The sequence below is a fragment of the Platichthys flesus genome, chromosome 17, assembly GCF_949316205.1.
Source record: "Platichthys flesus chromosome 17, fPlaFle2.1, whole genome shotgun sequence".
In the NCBI taxonomy this organism is placed as follows: Eukaryota; Metazoa; Chordata; class Actinopteri; order Pleuronectiformes; family Pleuronectidae; genus Platichthys; species Platichthys flesus.
The window spans coordinates 15097386-15110626 of record NC_084961.1 but is presented as its reverse complement, the minus strand read 5'-3'; the positions used below and the strand labels follow the sequence as shown (position 1 = coordinate 15110626).

The following is a 13241-nucleotide window of genomic DNA, read 5'->3' as shown; positions in this document are numbered from 1 at the left end:
TGCAGTAAAAGTACACAAAAATATATGTCAGCATAGTCAGAGAAAGCATGAACAGGAATCCACTTAAAGTAGCTTATAACCTCTCAAGGAATATTTTTAATAAGCTTCCAAATATGGCAACATTATGAATCCATTGGGCCACTTTCACAGATTTGCCCTTTGATTTTCTCAGTAATTCTGCAGTAAAAGTACACACAAATATCTGTCAGCATAGTCAGAGACAGCATGAACAGGAATCCACTCAAAGTAGCTTATAACCTCTCAAGGAATATTTTTAATAAGCTTCCAAATATGGCAACATTATGAATCCATTGGGCCACTTTCACAGATTTGCCCTTTGATTTTCTCAGTAATTCTGCAGTAAAAGTACACAAAAATACATGTCAGCATAGTCAGAGACACCATGAACAGGAATCCACTTAAAGTAGCTTATAACCTCTCAAGGAATATTTTTAATCAGCTTCCAAATATGGCAACATTATGAATCCATTGGGCCACTTTCACAGATTTGCCCTTTGATTTTCTCAGTAATTCTGCAGTAAAAGTACACAAAAATACATGTCAGCATAGTCAGAGACACCATGAACAGGAATCCACTTAAAGTAGCTTATAACCTCTCAAGGAATATTTTTAATCAGCTTCCAAATATGGCAACATTATGAATCCATTGGGCCACTTTCACAGATTTGCCCTTTGATTTTCTCAGTAATTCTGCAGTAAAAGTACACAAAAATACATGTCAGCATAGTCAGAGACACCATGAACAGGAATCCACTTAAAGTAGCTTATAACCTCTCAAGGAATATTTTTAATAAGCTTCCAAATATGGTCACATTAGGAATGCATTGGGCCACTTTCACAGATTTGCCCTTTGATTTTCTCAGTAATTCTGCAGTAAAAGTACACAAAAATATATGTCAGCATAGTCAGAGACACCATGAACAGGAATCGACTTGAAATAGCTTATAACCTCTCGATGAATTTGTTTAATAAGCTTCCAAATATGGCAACATTATGAATCCATTGGGCCACTTTCACAGATTTGCCCTTTAATTTTCTCAGTAATTCTGCAGTAAAAGTACACAAAAATATATGTCAGCATAGTCAGAGACACCATGAACAGGAATCCACTTAAAGTAGCTTATAACCTCTCAAGGAATATTTTTAATAAGCTTCCAAATATGGCAACATTATGAATCCATTGGGCCACTTTCACAGATTTGCCCTTTAATTTTCTCAGTAATTCTGCAGTAAAAGTACACAAAACTATATGTCAGCATAGTCAGAGACACCATGAACAGGAATCCACTTGAAATAGCTTATAACCTCTCAATGAATATTTTTAATAAGCTTCCAAATATGGTCACATTAGGAATGCATTGGGCCACTTTCACAGATTTGCCCTTTGATTTTCTCAGTAATTCTGCAGTAAAAGTACACAAAAATATATATCAGCATAGTCAGAGACACCATGAACAGGAATCCACTTAAAGTAGCTTATAACCTCTCAAGGAATATTTTTAATCAGCATCCAAATATAGTTACATTATGTTCACATTGTTGATTTTTTTATAGACTTGCCCTTTAATTTGCAGTAAAAATACATGATAAGCTACATGAGCAGATACGCCATGAAGGTTTGAAAAATAAAAAAAATAAAAATAAAGTTGTATTTGTAGTAATTTTAGGCCGTTTCAGCCAACCAAGCTATTTTACCGTAAAGCCACAAGTAGACGCGCAAAAAAAATCCGGTGGCGGCTGGCTTCTCAGATGACGGCTCACTTTACTGCAGTGAAATACTGGCTGGTGTAAACATGGCTGCCGCAGTGGTCAGAGTTCTGTCCTTCAGTAGAAATGCGAAGGTGCTAGCTCCAGCCGTGAGGCTCAGTGCTGTGCCTGCTTGCAGGTACAGTGTAGAGGTATCCAGCACCGGGGAGGCCATCACTCACACCGGCCAGGTAAAGGTTAAAGACGCCATTTCTCTACTATTGGTCCATCCGGGTGGCCTGGTGCTAGCCAGCATTAGCCTAGCGTCTGTGTGGCTAGCAGGGTTAGCACGTCAGTTCATTCCTCCAACATCATTAGTGTGACTCTCAACAAATGATCACAACAGTCCACAGTGTTCAGGGAGGATCAGTGTATACATCTGCTAGAAAGGACAGTTAATGCTTAAGTTCCCTGGTTCATCCTGTTAACCACAAGTCAGGAGCTAAATGTGATGTGTATGTGATTAACTCAAAGTGATGACAAGTGTTTTCCTCGCAGGTGTTTGACGAGAAGGATCCCAGGAGAGCCAGATTCGTTGGCAGACAGAAAGAGGTATCATGAAACTCAATCGCTTTTTAACTTTAATTAAACAACCTCATTGAGACTGTTGATCCCCGACTTTCAATATAGGCCCAATAACAGGAGGCACTCATAATCAGCAGATACAGTTGTAATGAAAAAAAGCAACACAACAAAAACTAAGATAACCTAACAACAGGTGGCAACTATTCTCAATGGAAATGTTTATTGATACCAGGTTTGTTGGATGTAGAATAACAGTTCAACGGGATGATGTGTGGATAACTCACAATGAAACCAGTACACATGTTAAAAAGCCTCTGGAATAATTCACCAGAGGAACTCCACTGTCTGTCTTTAAATCCTCTATAAAAATGTGCTGTTACTAACTTTTGTAAGGTATTACTTACTATTCTTTTCTTTTGCCATAACTTTTAAATGAAGTTGTCCTAGTTTTCCTCGGTTTAGGAATTTGAAGTATATCATTTTTCCTCTTTGTCAAGCACTGTGTAAAAGCTGCTTTAGCTATCTAGACAGTTTCACCTGCTGTTGCTTTATTTTTTTTAATTGTGAAAACATTCAATGTTTACTACTTCACGTATTTTGAAACAATACGTGGGCCAATGTATAGATGGCACTCTGGTCAAGTTCGTAAAATACATTTAAATCAACCAGAGGTTAAAAAAGTCATGTTCAGTAAAAATTTGAAGAGATACACATGAATGAAATAAAATCATAAAACAAGTTAATAACTTAAGGGCAGTCAAAAGTCTAAGAAAACTCATTGGTCTTCAGTTTGACATTTCATTTGTCTATGGAGGTTAAACATTTGATTGTAAAAAGTAACACCTTCGAAATCATATTGTGTGTGTCCAGGTGAATAAGAACTTTGCCATCAAGTTGGTGGCAGAGGAGCCTGTGACTGACATCCAGTCCAGAATTGTGTCCTGTGATGGAGGCGGTGGAGCTTTGGGACATCCCAAAGTCTACATCAACCTGGTAAGGGCCTGCACACACTATACTAAAAATACTTAAGTGCTTACTTAGCCAGTGCATTTTGACCATTCATAAAGGCATGTGCATATTGTAAGTGGTTGGTCCACCCAGCAACTTGGGTTCATACCACCATCGTGTGAGTAGTTAACATCTGTTCACAAGTTGTTGTTACTCAAAATTACATTTTTAATTGTGTATGTGGTTTATTTAAAATTGAAAGTCCATCTCTATCATCTTGACATGATCCATTTGATGACCCCATAGCCCCCCACAAATGTCAGGGACTTCGAAATGTTGAAATGTTATCAAGTGAATTGTCTTTTCTTGGATCATGTCAAGATACAGGCTATTTACATTTTTTAACACATGCATTTTCTGAATAAATGAATGAATTCATACTGAGGAGCCTACATTGGGAAACTAAAATGCTGGGAGAGTGCAAACCTCCCCTAAGGCTGACACCCTATCTCACTATTTGAAAGAAAGTGGGATAAAAAGACAGGATGAAAAAGCAATCTCTTAGATCGAGTTATTGAAGGGAAACTCTTTTATTTGTAATCATAAGTCGTGTCATTTTACTTACTTAGATATAATCCATGAATTGCATTCATTTGGCGTCCTCAACTGTTTGAATAGTCCTATATGTATTTCTGTAGTCATCCAAACAACAGGTTATGCAAAGGTTCCAATTGTAATCACTGTCTTTAATCTTTTTTTCAGGATAAAGACACAAAAGTGGGCACTTGTGGGTATTGTGGATTACAGTTCAAGCAGAAGCACCATCACTGAAACATTACCTCTGTCTGTGCTTCTCTGTATAAATTGCCATATTGGTTAATAAATTATATCTTCTCTGTCTAATCAAAAGTGTGATCTTCATTATGAGGCCTGTTGAAATCATCATTGCAACATTACAGGGCTATAATGTTCACCATCAAATACATGCATTAAAAATGTTTCTTGTCAAAGGTTCAACTAACAGAGTGTAGACATCTTCTAGGCAAGCTGTGTGTTGTAGTTGGTTGGCTGGATGGAGTTCCCACAGTGACAGGCAGAGGTCAGCAGTGTCCTATATACAATGTTAAGATAATGGCAAAACAAATAGTCAAAGGCTTCTTGGTGCAGAAATAACAGCCATGATTTTGACTTTGTTTCCCACTGACAAGACCAAAGCTTAGTATTGGTTATAAAACTTAGATATGATTTCAACCATTAAAAAGCCAGCGAATTAAAGCCACAGTGTACCTCTGTCATCTGCTCCATTGTTGTGTGCAGGAGCAGGATTTCTTTATTTTCCTCCATGAATAACTGCTTGTGATTGCAGTGCCCTCATCAATAAGTAGATAAGTCTGTTTACTTTAAAGAACACTTGAGGGAACCTTAGCATTCCTTGTGCACCCCACCCCCCTGCACACACACACACGCGTACACACACACACACACCGTGCTGTTGAGTCTCGCTCTGCCTCTTGATGTCTTCTGCCGGGAAGACGTCAGGAGAGAGCCAGCCTGATAAGACACAGCAGCGCGGAACAATACATGTTTGAAGAAGATCATATATATATTTCATCAGGCTTATTCTCCATAGACCTCTGCATGCCAAATTGGCCCGCGCCTGGCTCCGGCTCCAGACAGCACTAGCCTGTTCTGTCCCCAGTGATGCAGCCAGTGGAACTGCATTTTCCACACCATGGAGCTCCGGTTGGGAAGACTAGTCAGGCTGATATAATTGGCCCTGGTGACTCGTGGAAGTGAGGCCTGTGCTGTAGTTAACCTCATCTATAGTCGGACCACTTTGGATGAGTGAAGGGGAGAGAGGTCCATTGTTAAAACGAGGCAGGCGAGCCGGGTCAGTGTCAGAGAGACGGATGGTGGGTCTTGCGGTTGGTAAAGTCGGAGCGGTTCAGAGTTGGTGGTTGATTGAGTTGGAGGCATTGCCGCGGGCAAAATCTTCAGATGAAACTGAGCATATGAATTGTGCTGAATTAAACAGCACTGTGTTTTTGAGCTGGGTTTAACTGCTCTCTTTAATTATTCACTGTTCTTAAAGGCATCACCCAGCATAATGTAATGCTTTCTAATATTATTTCAAGTAAATCCAGTTTATAAAGCTGGACTGAACAAATTTTCTGATATTTTCTATCCTCATTCCACCCTGAGCTGTCAATTCACCACAAGAGTCGACGGCTACACCCTCGTTCTTTCGCTATAATATTAAATGATAATAGCAAATACAACTCTCAAGCATAATATGACCTGCAGCGTTGGTATAGACCAATCAGACTAAGATAAGTTTAAATGAGACAGTAATCATATTGAAGATCTCCTCACCGCTGAGCCATACAGTAGATAATGGAGTTAAATGCCATTGAATTTTTTAACACAGCACCGGTCCACAACAATCACTCACTCCATACAAAACATCCTCCTCATCGCCGTAATTGCCCTATTAAAATATTTCTCCTTTAAGATGTGTCACATTACAAACCCCGAGGCTCATTATGAAGGTCCCCGCAGCCAATTATCTGAACCTCCACGTCTGGAAGCCACTGTGACCAAAAGGGGCTCATAGGCAGATCTGGGAGCAGCCCGTCCTCCTTAAATCCACGCTCGCTGCACGAGAGGCAAAACAGAAAACTGACCTTTGGTCATTGTCTTGGGGCGACTCCACTCAGCGCCACTTTAGAGTCAGGTGACAGAGCTTCTGACCTTTACCATGGAAATAATGACTTGTTCTTGTGCCAGGAGCTCTGGAGGGGTTACCACAGGGAGCGAGACACCTCTGGCGACATGTGACAGTTTTTGTAGGAGAGAGTTTGCACTCAGCACTTTGATAGCCCCGGAAAACCAAAGTATGTGTGACAAGACGCAAGAGACTTGGAGCTGTGTGTATAAGTATGCCATTGCGCGCGTGTTTGTGTGTGTGTGTGTCAGTGTGTTTGACTATGCGACACCGACACAGACGGTGTTGAAAGGAAATGGGTGTCAGACAGAAAGTGAAGAGGGGACCAATTTGAAGTTGTCAATACCTCCTGTGCAGACATTCCAACTGAAATTTCAAAAGTAGAAGGGATTCAGGAACAGGGTAGCAGGGTTGAGAATTACTAATATCACAAATTAATTTGAGTTATTACTGTCCCCTCCTCACCTTTATGTCATCATCTGTGTCCATTCTTCCATAACACACAAAAGGGCCAAATACCTCCCAATGCCCTGAGCCAGACAAGTAAACATTGGGTCCGACATTCCCCGACCTGTATAGCAACACACTGCGGCTTAATCACATTATATGGCCCAGGGAGCAGGCCTGCGTGTCAGACGACTGTTGAGTGGCTAGCTGGTGTATGGAGAGCAGACAGAGGTGAGGTGAGACGAGTTGAGGGTCCGGGTGAAGAGGGGGGGTTGTGGAGAATGTGGAATGAGAAAGGGATGGAAGGAAGAGGAAGGGAAGGTTAGCGGTGGCTACAGTGGAGCAGATAGACAATGTGACAAAAGGGGGTGAGATGATCCAAAGTAAATCTTCTACAGAAAGAAAAAGCAAACTAGTCAGAATCAGCCCTTTTGTTATTTTGACAGTATTTTGGCATTATAATTTTACCTTTGTTTCTGTGAAACTGTTTAACTTCACACACTTTACTCATCACACCTTCCCTGTGAGGAATTATTTGGAAAACCTTGAATGTTATTTATTTAATGCTTGACTATGATTGGACTTTAGAATAGCAGCTTTAAAATGTTAATGTTTAGTCAATTAAATTCTCTGTCAACATGAGTTTAAAAGCTGTTCTGTGCAGAACAATTTCAGGGATTCTCTTGAGAGTTGCTATAATCAATATTTTCACATTAGAATATATTATATAAAAATGTGTTGTACATTTTAGTATTTAGTATTTTATATGTTATATTATATTAGTAAGTTGCAGTTTATAATGTGAGAGGTTTTACTCATAGTGACTGCAGCTTCTTTGCTGGTGTGCAACTTAGACCTCGCCTGTATTGGTTTCTGTCAGATCTCATGGTGTTTATCACAATAAGAGGTTGTTTCAGCAAAAATACTGTAAAATCCAACCAAGATGACCAAACAGCACACAGAAATAAAACGTATCTCTAGTAGCACAAGCATTGAGCAGATTCAGAGTCAGATAATTCTCTCTAAAGTTGGTAGAGACCAAAACAGAACAAAAAGGTTCAGCCACTGTGAATTTATACATTGCTTCATGTTTCACTTCTACTAGGTGTGTACATTTGCAAGTTTTTAGTTTATTAATACTTTTATAATTTTTGGTCACGACTTGTCTCTGCTGCCCCGAAGTGCACATCAACCTTGCTTAGAAATTAACAACTTATTATTATTGATCAAATGAAAATTGAACGGAATAAAAGAATCAAATGATTCTACGCTACCCCTGCGTTTGAGTGATCTTTTAAAATAAATGGCAATATTTTGAAAGGCTTTGAAAAAGGGTAAAAAGCTTAAATAATTGTATTTGTAAACTTGGGAGTTTTTTTTAATTATTTGATTAAAAAGAGACTTAATGTTTGGCACTCAGGTGCTGTGTTTAAACGTATGTTTGCAGTCATGTCTCAAACCACTCAAGGTGAGGACACTCCACTCAGCCCTGATCCGACCTCTTAACTCCCCGTCATTCTATATCCTCCAGAACTCCACACCTTTGTCATCACCTAAAGATTATCAAACAGGAAACACAATTAAATCTGTTCCATCCGGTTTCGATAGAAAAACAAATTGAAACAAGACAAAACAATATCTCTGCAGCCTACCTCAAAGAGAAAGAAAACTTTACAGAAATAAGAAGTCAGATGTCATTATTTATCATCTTGAATCTTACTTATTTATGAGGCAGAAACAGAATGAAATTCTCGGTTGAATTCATCCTGAATTATTTAATCCGAAATGGTTAATTCCATACAAAGCCTGGGCAGATCCCTCCTCTGTTCTGATAAATACTTTATCACTGTTCCTAAATCGAAAAACAGCAGGAGGAGAAAGATGGGAGTGAAAAAAATATTTCCCACTGTTTCTTGTTGTGCTTTGTTTTAGAAAGTGTTGGGTTTAAATGTTGTGGGGAAAATTTGTGAAGATTTCTTTAATAATTGAAGCTGATGGCATATTTTCTCTTATTTTCTATATTTATATATAAAATATTCAGCCTAACTGATCCCAGCCTTATTTTTCTGTTTATTTCGTATCTTATTGCTTGTATCAGAAAATCACCTAAGTGGATAAAGATGTAACACTTTCTTAAAATTACTTAAGAGGTTTCGTGAAGTATTTTGCACACAGTGGATTTTCTTGCAGTCCCAGGTTGACAGTCAAAAGACGCCTAATGAAAAGGGACGCATCGCTGATTGCAGCTATATCTGGAGCCGAGGTGGAAGTGGCATCGATTTAACAATTTAGCAGTACCCTCCTCTGTGTGTTTCCATTAGTCATGGCTGAATACCACCCACTTCCCCCCTTTCACTTCCTCAAAACTCACACATACACACATACACACACACAGACACACGTACACACAGACACAGCTGCAAGGGTATATTCCACTATCCCTGAGCAGGGTTTACAACGTTTAAACTGATAACATTAGTGGTTCCAGCACAGTGGACAGCGGACATAAGGGCACACACAGAAAACTTTGCCATGCGACAGAATACACCATTTATTTTTGTGACTTAGTGCATGTGCAGGCAATTGTGCATGTGTACAATATTGTTTAATTTTTGTGAATCGTACAACCTTGCCGCAGGGAAGTGTGTGTGTATGTGTGTGTGTATGTGGTCACAGTTGTTTGCTCACATTTGTCCATAAGTTTTGTCCATAACAATGCAAGTAGACAGAGAGAGCGAGAGAGGGCATATCAAAATGTCCAAAAAGGACCATACTGTGTTTATTGACCATTCGCTTAAAGCCTTTTGCCAAACAGCAATTTTCCCATTTGTAGCTGAGCGTCCATAGCTTGGCTCGTTTTCTCACAAGTTTGGAGGTTGTTGAAATTATCTTTCCAAAAACAAGAAATAAAATTGCAAAGGTGTAAGAATTGGATTAATCTGCAACAGTCAGCACGCAAAGCTTTGTAACATACTACCGTCTGTAGCATTAGTTTAGTTATGCTAATTATTTTCAGACTAGCGTTCACTGTTTTTATTCATGGGTTCAAACAAAAGAGCCACTCACTTCTAGCAAATCCAGGGTGAAGCATTTTCTCATTGTTTAGAAGTCAGTCCAGGTTGCAATCATGCTAACGTTAAAGCTAAGGTTGGTAATACAGGAAAAGCGAGCAGGTGCAGGCAACACTTCAAAAATATGCAACCAATACGTCCCATCAGCCCTCTTGTTAAAGCTCAGCCACCAAAAGATATGAACACGCACTCGTGACTCACTCGCTAACTTTTGGCTATCGTCTCTGGTTCAGAGGTTCATGTCTCTCCGGCATTCAGTCAGATGAAATGATTGGTCGTGTTTATTACTGCCCTGCGAGGGCCACAGACAAGGACTTTTCTTTCTTTTCATTTTTCAGACGACTTAATTTATTAATGGCTATCAGGACATTCTATTTCAATAAATAAAAAAAGGACATCCCATTCATTTTACCAATCCGAACTTTAACGCCCCCTCTCCTGCTCTTTCAGGAGCAATTCAGGTTTTGTTTACACTCCAGCAACATTACATTTACATTTGATCATAAGTGGTGATGGTACCGACCTTTTCCCTGTGACATTAGACTTTCGCTTCAGTCTTTTTGCTTAATGTCCTGTAGGCTTATGTGGCCGTCAAGTGCATATTTAAGACATGTTTACAACTTGCAGTTTTAAAAAGTCAGTCAGACTTGGAGTTTTTCAACTAAACTAATGGACAATGTGATGGATGAGGAGTTTGAAATTCTCTCTCTCTGTCTTAAAATCTATTTAAAAACATTCACAAATTTGACAGCGGCATCTCCAAAAGTTATAGTGACTAAAAGGGTGGTGCTCAGCAAATGGTCAATTGGTCACAACAACACAATATAGACTTCGAGTCCAGCAGTCGTTGAAATATTCCGTTGTTGACGAGTTGGTTGGACTACAAAGATGAAGTAGACCTAACAAGTTCAAAGGATTGTCCAGGTATTCTGATGTCTATCGCGGCATCATTAAAGCCTTTCCACACCTCAGCTGGTTTGGGCTGTTGGAAAGGGGGACCATGGAATACTCCGTCCACCCATTCTCTGAGCGTGGCCACTGGTGATTCCTGTTGCCTGTCTGCCTTAGTGAGCCCCATGCTTGACGGATACACAGGAGAGGAGGAGCCGTTATTCGACAGCATACAAGGAGGGTACTCTGGCTGCAAGCTGCCGTCCAAAGACACCGCCGTGTGAGCGATGGACCATATTTTCGGCTTGGCGTCTGTGTCTCGGAGGTCTGGGTTCGGAAAGAAGGAGGCGTTTTGGTGTTGGACTGGTGTGAGTCTGGGGCAGTCCGGGGACAATCTGTCTTTTCTGTGAAGGGTTTCAGGGTTGTGTGTGAGGTGCTCATGTGGGAGATCTGTGTTTGGGTTTTCATTGTCCTCAGTTAGGAATTGTGGCTTCGGTTCACAGTCGGAAGCATCAGACTCCAGCAGGTCGAAGTCCTCGAGATCACTCTGCAGCTCGGCACACTGTTGATCTGCAAAAATCAATCATACAAAGAATACGAAGTTTGTGCATGCTACCTTGAAATGGGAGAAACACAGTGACTGGTTGATTGAAGCCGTATCTTACCAGGATGGTCTTTTTCATCTTCAACTGGCTTCTCAGCTTCATCACTGTCGTCATCACAGCCCCGATCATCAGAGCCTTTACAAGCTCGCGGTGACCACGTCACCTTGTTCTCCTTCTTCAGCCTCCTGCGTGCATTGGCAAACCATGTCGACACCTGAGGGAGAGAGGGAGCAGAGGTCATAAAAAGAGATAAAAGCGTTGGGATAGTGAAAAGAAAGAAGTTAAACAGCTATGAAGGGCAGACTAAAAGAAGGGAAGAGAAAGGAAAGGAGAATATAGGAAGTAAAAAATGTCAAGTTTAAAATGTTCTATGCAAACAGAATAAAAAGAACAGTTGAAAGTTAAGGGCAGGTAATTGAAAGAAAATCAAACTGGGACTCGTTATTGGGCGGTAGAGTTGAAACTTATACTAAAGGCGACCCATATTCACCTGTGTGAGAGTCATCCTGGTGATGATAGCGAGCATTATCTTCTCTCCCTTTGTAGGGTAGGGGTTCTTCTGGTGCTCCTGCAGCCAGGCTTTCAGGGTGCTGGTGGTCTCTCGGGTGGCATTTTTGCGACGAGAAGCTCCATCAGAGCAGGAGTACCTGAGGCAAATTGTAAAGTTCCACATTATATTCAGCTCTGTCATAGCGGAAGTGAGCGAGTGAACCTGTCATTTATGAGTAACTATATATTAAATAATATATAAATGATGTCTTACAGGATAGAATCTATACCATTGAAAACACAAAACCACTGCTGTAAAAGCTCCTCCAGTTCCAGTCACAGAATCCCAGAGAGGATACTATTTTTTCCATCTCTAAGTCCCCATTCCTTAGCAGGACTTCTACTATGAAGATTTTAAAATGGAAAATAAGGACGAGACTTACCCATATCTGTCATAAGAATATTGTCCAAATGCGTATTCATAGGGGTAGTAGGCAGGAGTCTGAGATGTCCCCACATGCACAGATGCAGCTCCGTCTTTTGGATCCAGTGGCCCCTGAAAAATAATTGGCACATAACTCACATAAATACAAAATTCATCAGAATCACTGAAATATCCCTACAACAGGAACACTCGAGTGCCTTTAGAAAAGATCTGGAAATTATTAAATAAAATGTTTTCCTGTTTCAAATAACATTTCCACATCGTTTCAGACAATATATAGTCTTAAAGAATGACGGGGTCGCTGATTCCCTGATGCCTCATTACGATTCTGGTGTAAGAATTTAAGTAAATACTAAATTGTCTTATGAATGAACGGAAAGTGAAATGTGAGACTCACTCTGGGATAAAGCGCTGTGGCATCGCTGGTGCAGGTGTTGTAGTAGCCTTGGCTCTTTGGGTAAGGGCCGCTGTAGACTCCGATGCCGGTGCTCGGGCTGAGCTGGTGCCCGGGGGAGCGCAGCACCGGGTGAGACGGAGGCGTCCCCGGCTCCAGACAACCGGCCAGAGAGCTTGAAGTCATCAGAAACTTTGGCAAGAAAATTGCACGATTAACACAATTCGTCACAGAGAGGGAAGTGACCAGTTTGCCAACATTCAAAACATTTAAAACATATACCTAAAGTCAACAAATTCCAATGCAAAATTACCTCTTTAGAGTTTGCTTTTTGTTGACACTGTTATCATTTGCTTTACAAGTCAGTTGGATCATTTAGGTTAAATCTTGGAAGACATCATGTTTTTTTTTAAATGCCAAGGAGACGCACGGGAAATAGTCTGGAGGCGGAATTGTCATATTTTAAGAATATACCAAGAAAACAATTATCGTCTCTATTAGCATGGCTCGAGTCAAGTCTTAACTTAAATGTCGGTAAACATGCGTAAAATATTGACAGTACCTGCGGTGTGGTGGAGTAGGGGTATCCCAGCTGAGAGTAAGCCATGGCTCAAATCAAATCTCACAGGCAGGAGCAGGAGCGCAGACCCGGGACCACATGCAACAGCATCCGTGGCACAGGAAGACTTTCACCGCTGTCACTAGTTCCGAGCGAGTTTTTCAGTTGATCATCTACCACCGAATCCAGACGGGAACGCGCGGACATTTACGCACCACTTTCATTTTACGCACGGCGAAGGACAGTCTTTAAAAAGTAACTTCTCGGCTCCCCCTCCGGTTCCGCTCCACTCAAGTCGCTGCTGCAGCTTCTACAGTGTGTGTCCCTGCTAAGGTTACAATCCAAAGCGACTGTGTGTGCATGGGTGTGTGTGTA

General features: G+C 40.7%; 2 protein-coding genes across 2 annotated transcripts; one reads left to right on the top strand and one right to left on the bottom strand.

Moving 5' to 3' along the window:
- Nucleotides 1–1781: 1781 nt before the first annotated feature.
- On the top strand, nt 1782–4138 carry ndufs6 (NADH:ubiquinone oxidoreductase subunit S6). Its single transcript, XM_062410574.1, has 4 exons — nt 1782–1958; nt 2266–2319; nt 3163–3285; nt 4003–4138. Exons 1-4 carry the CDS (start codon nt 1815–1817, stop codon nt 4069–4071), a joined length of 390 nt encoding a protein of 129 aa, XP_062266558.1. The 5' UTR covers nt 1782–1814; the 3' UTR covers nt 4072–4138.
- Nucleotides 4139–8967: 4829 nt separating this feature from the next.
- On the bottom strand, nt 8968–12914 carry irx4b (iroquois homeobox 4b). Its single transcript, XM_062410346.1, has 6 exons — nt 12870–12914; nt 12311–12499; nt 11912–12024; nt 11470–11626; nt 11040–11193; nt 8968–10944 (listed from the first exon to the last, which is right to left on the bottom strand). The coding sequence occupies exons 1-6, from the start codon at nt 12912–12914 to the stop codon at nt 10364–10366; spliced, it is 1239 nt and encodes a 412-aa protein (XP_062266330.1). The 3' UTR covers nt 8968–10363.
- Between the last annotated feature and the right edge of the window lie 327 nt (nt 12915–13241).

Bases quoted from the DNA above. Each gene is read 5' to 3' on its own strand.
- ndufs6 (XM_062410574.1), top strand. From the start codon at position 1,815: ATGGCTGCCGCAGTGGTCAGAGTTCTGTCCTTCAGTAGAAATGCGAAG. The intron at 1,959-2,265 runs GTAAAGGTTAAA...TTTTCCTCGCAG, and splicing joins CCATCACTCACACCGGCCAG to GTGTTTGACGAGAAGGATCC. The intron at 3,286-4,002 runs GTAAGGGCCTGC...TCTTTTTTTCAG, and splicing joins CCAAAGTCTACATCAACCTG to GATAAAGACACAAAAGTGGG.
- irx4b (XM_062410346.1), bottom strand. From the start codon at position 12,914: ATGGCTTACTCTCAGCTGGGATACCCCTACTCCACCACACCGCAG. The intron at 12,025-12,310 runs GTGAGTCTCACA...ATTATTTTTCAG, and splicing joins CCACAGCGCTTTATCCCAGA to GGGCCACTGGATCCAAAAGA. The intron at 11,194-11,469 runs GTGAATATGGGT...TCTCTCCCTCAG, and splicing joins CCAGGATGACTCTCACACAG to GTGTCGACATGGTTTGCCAA.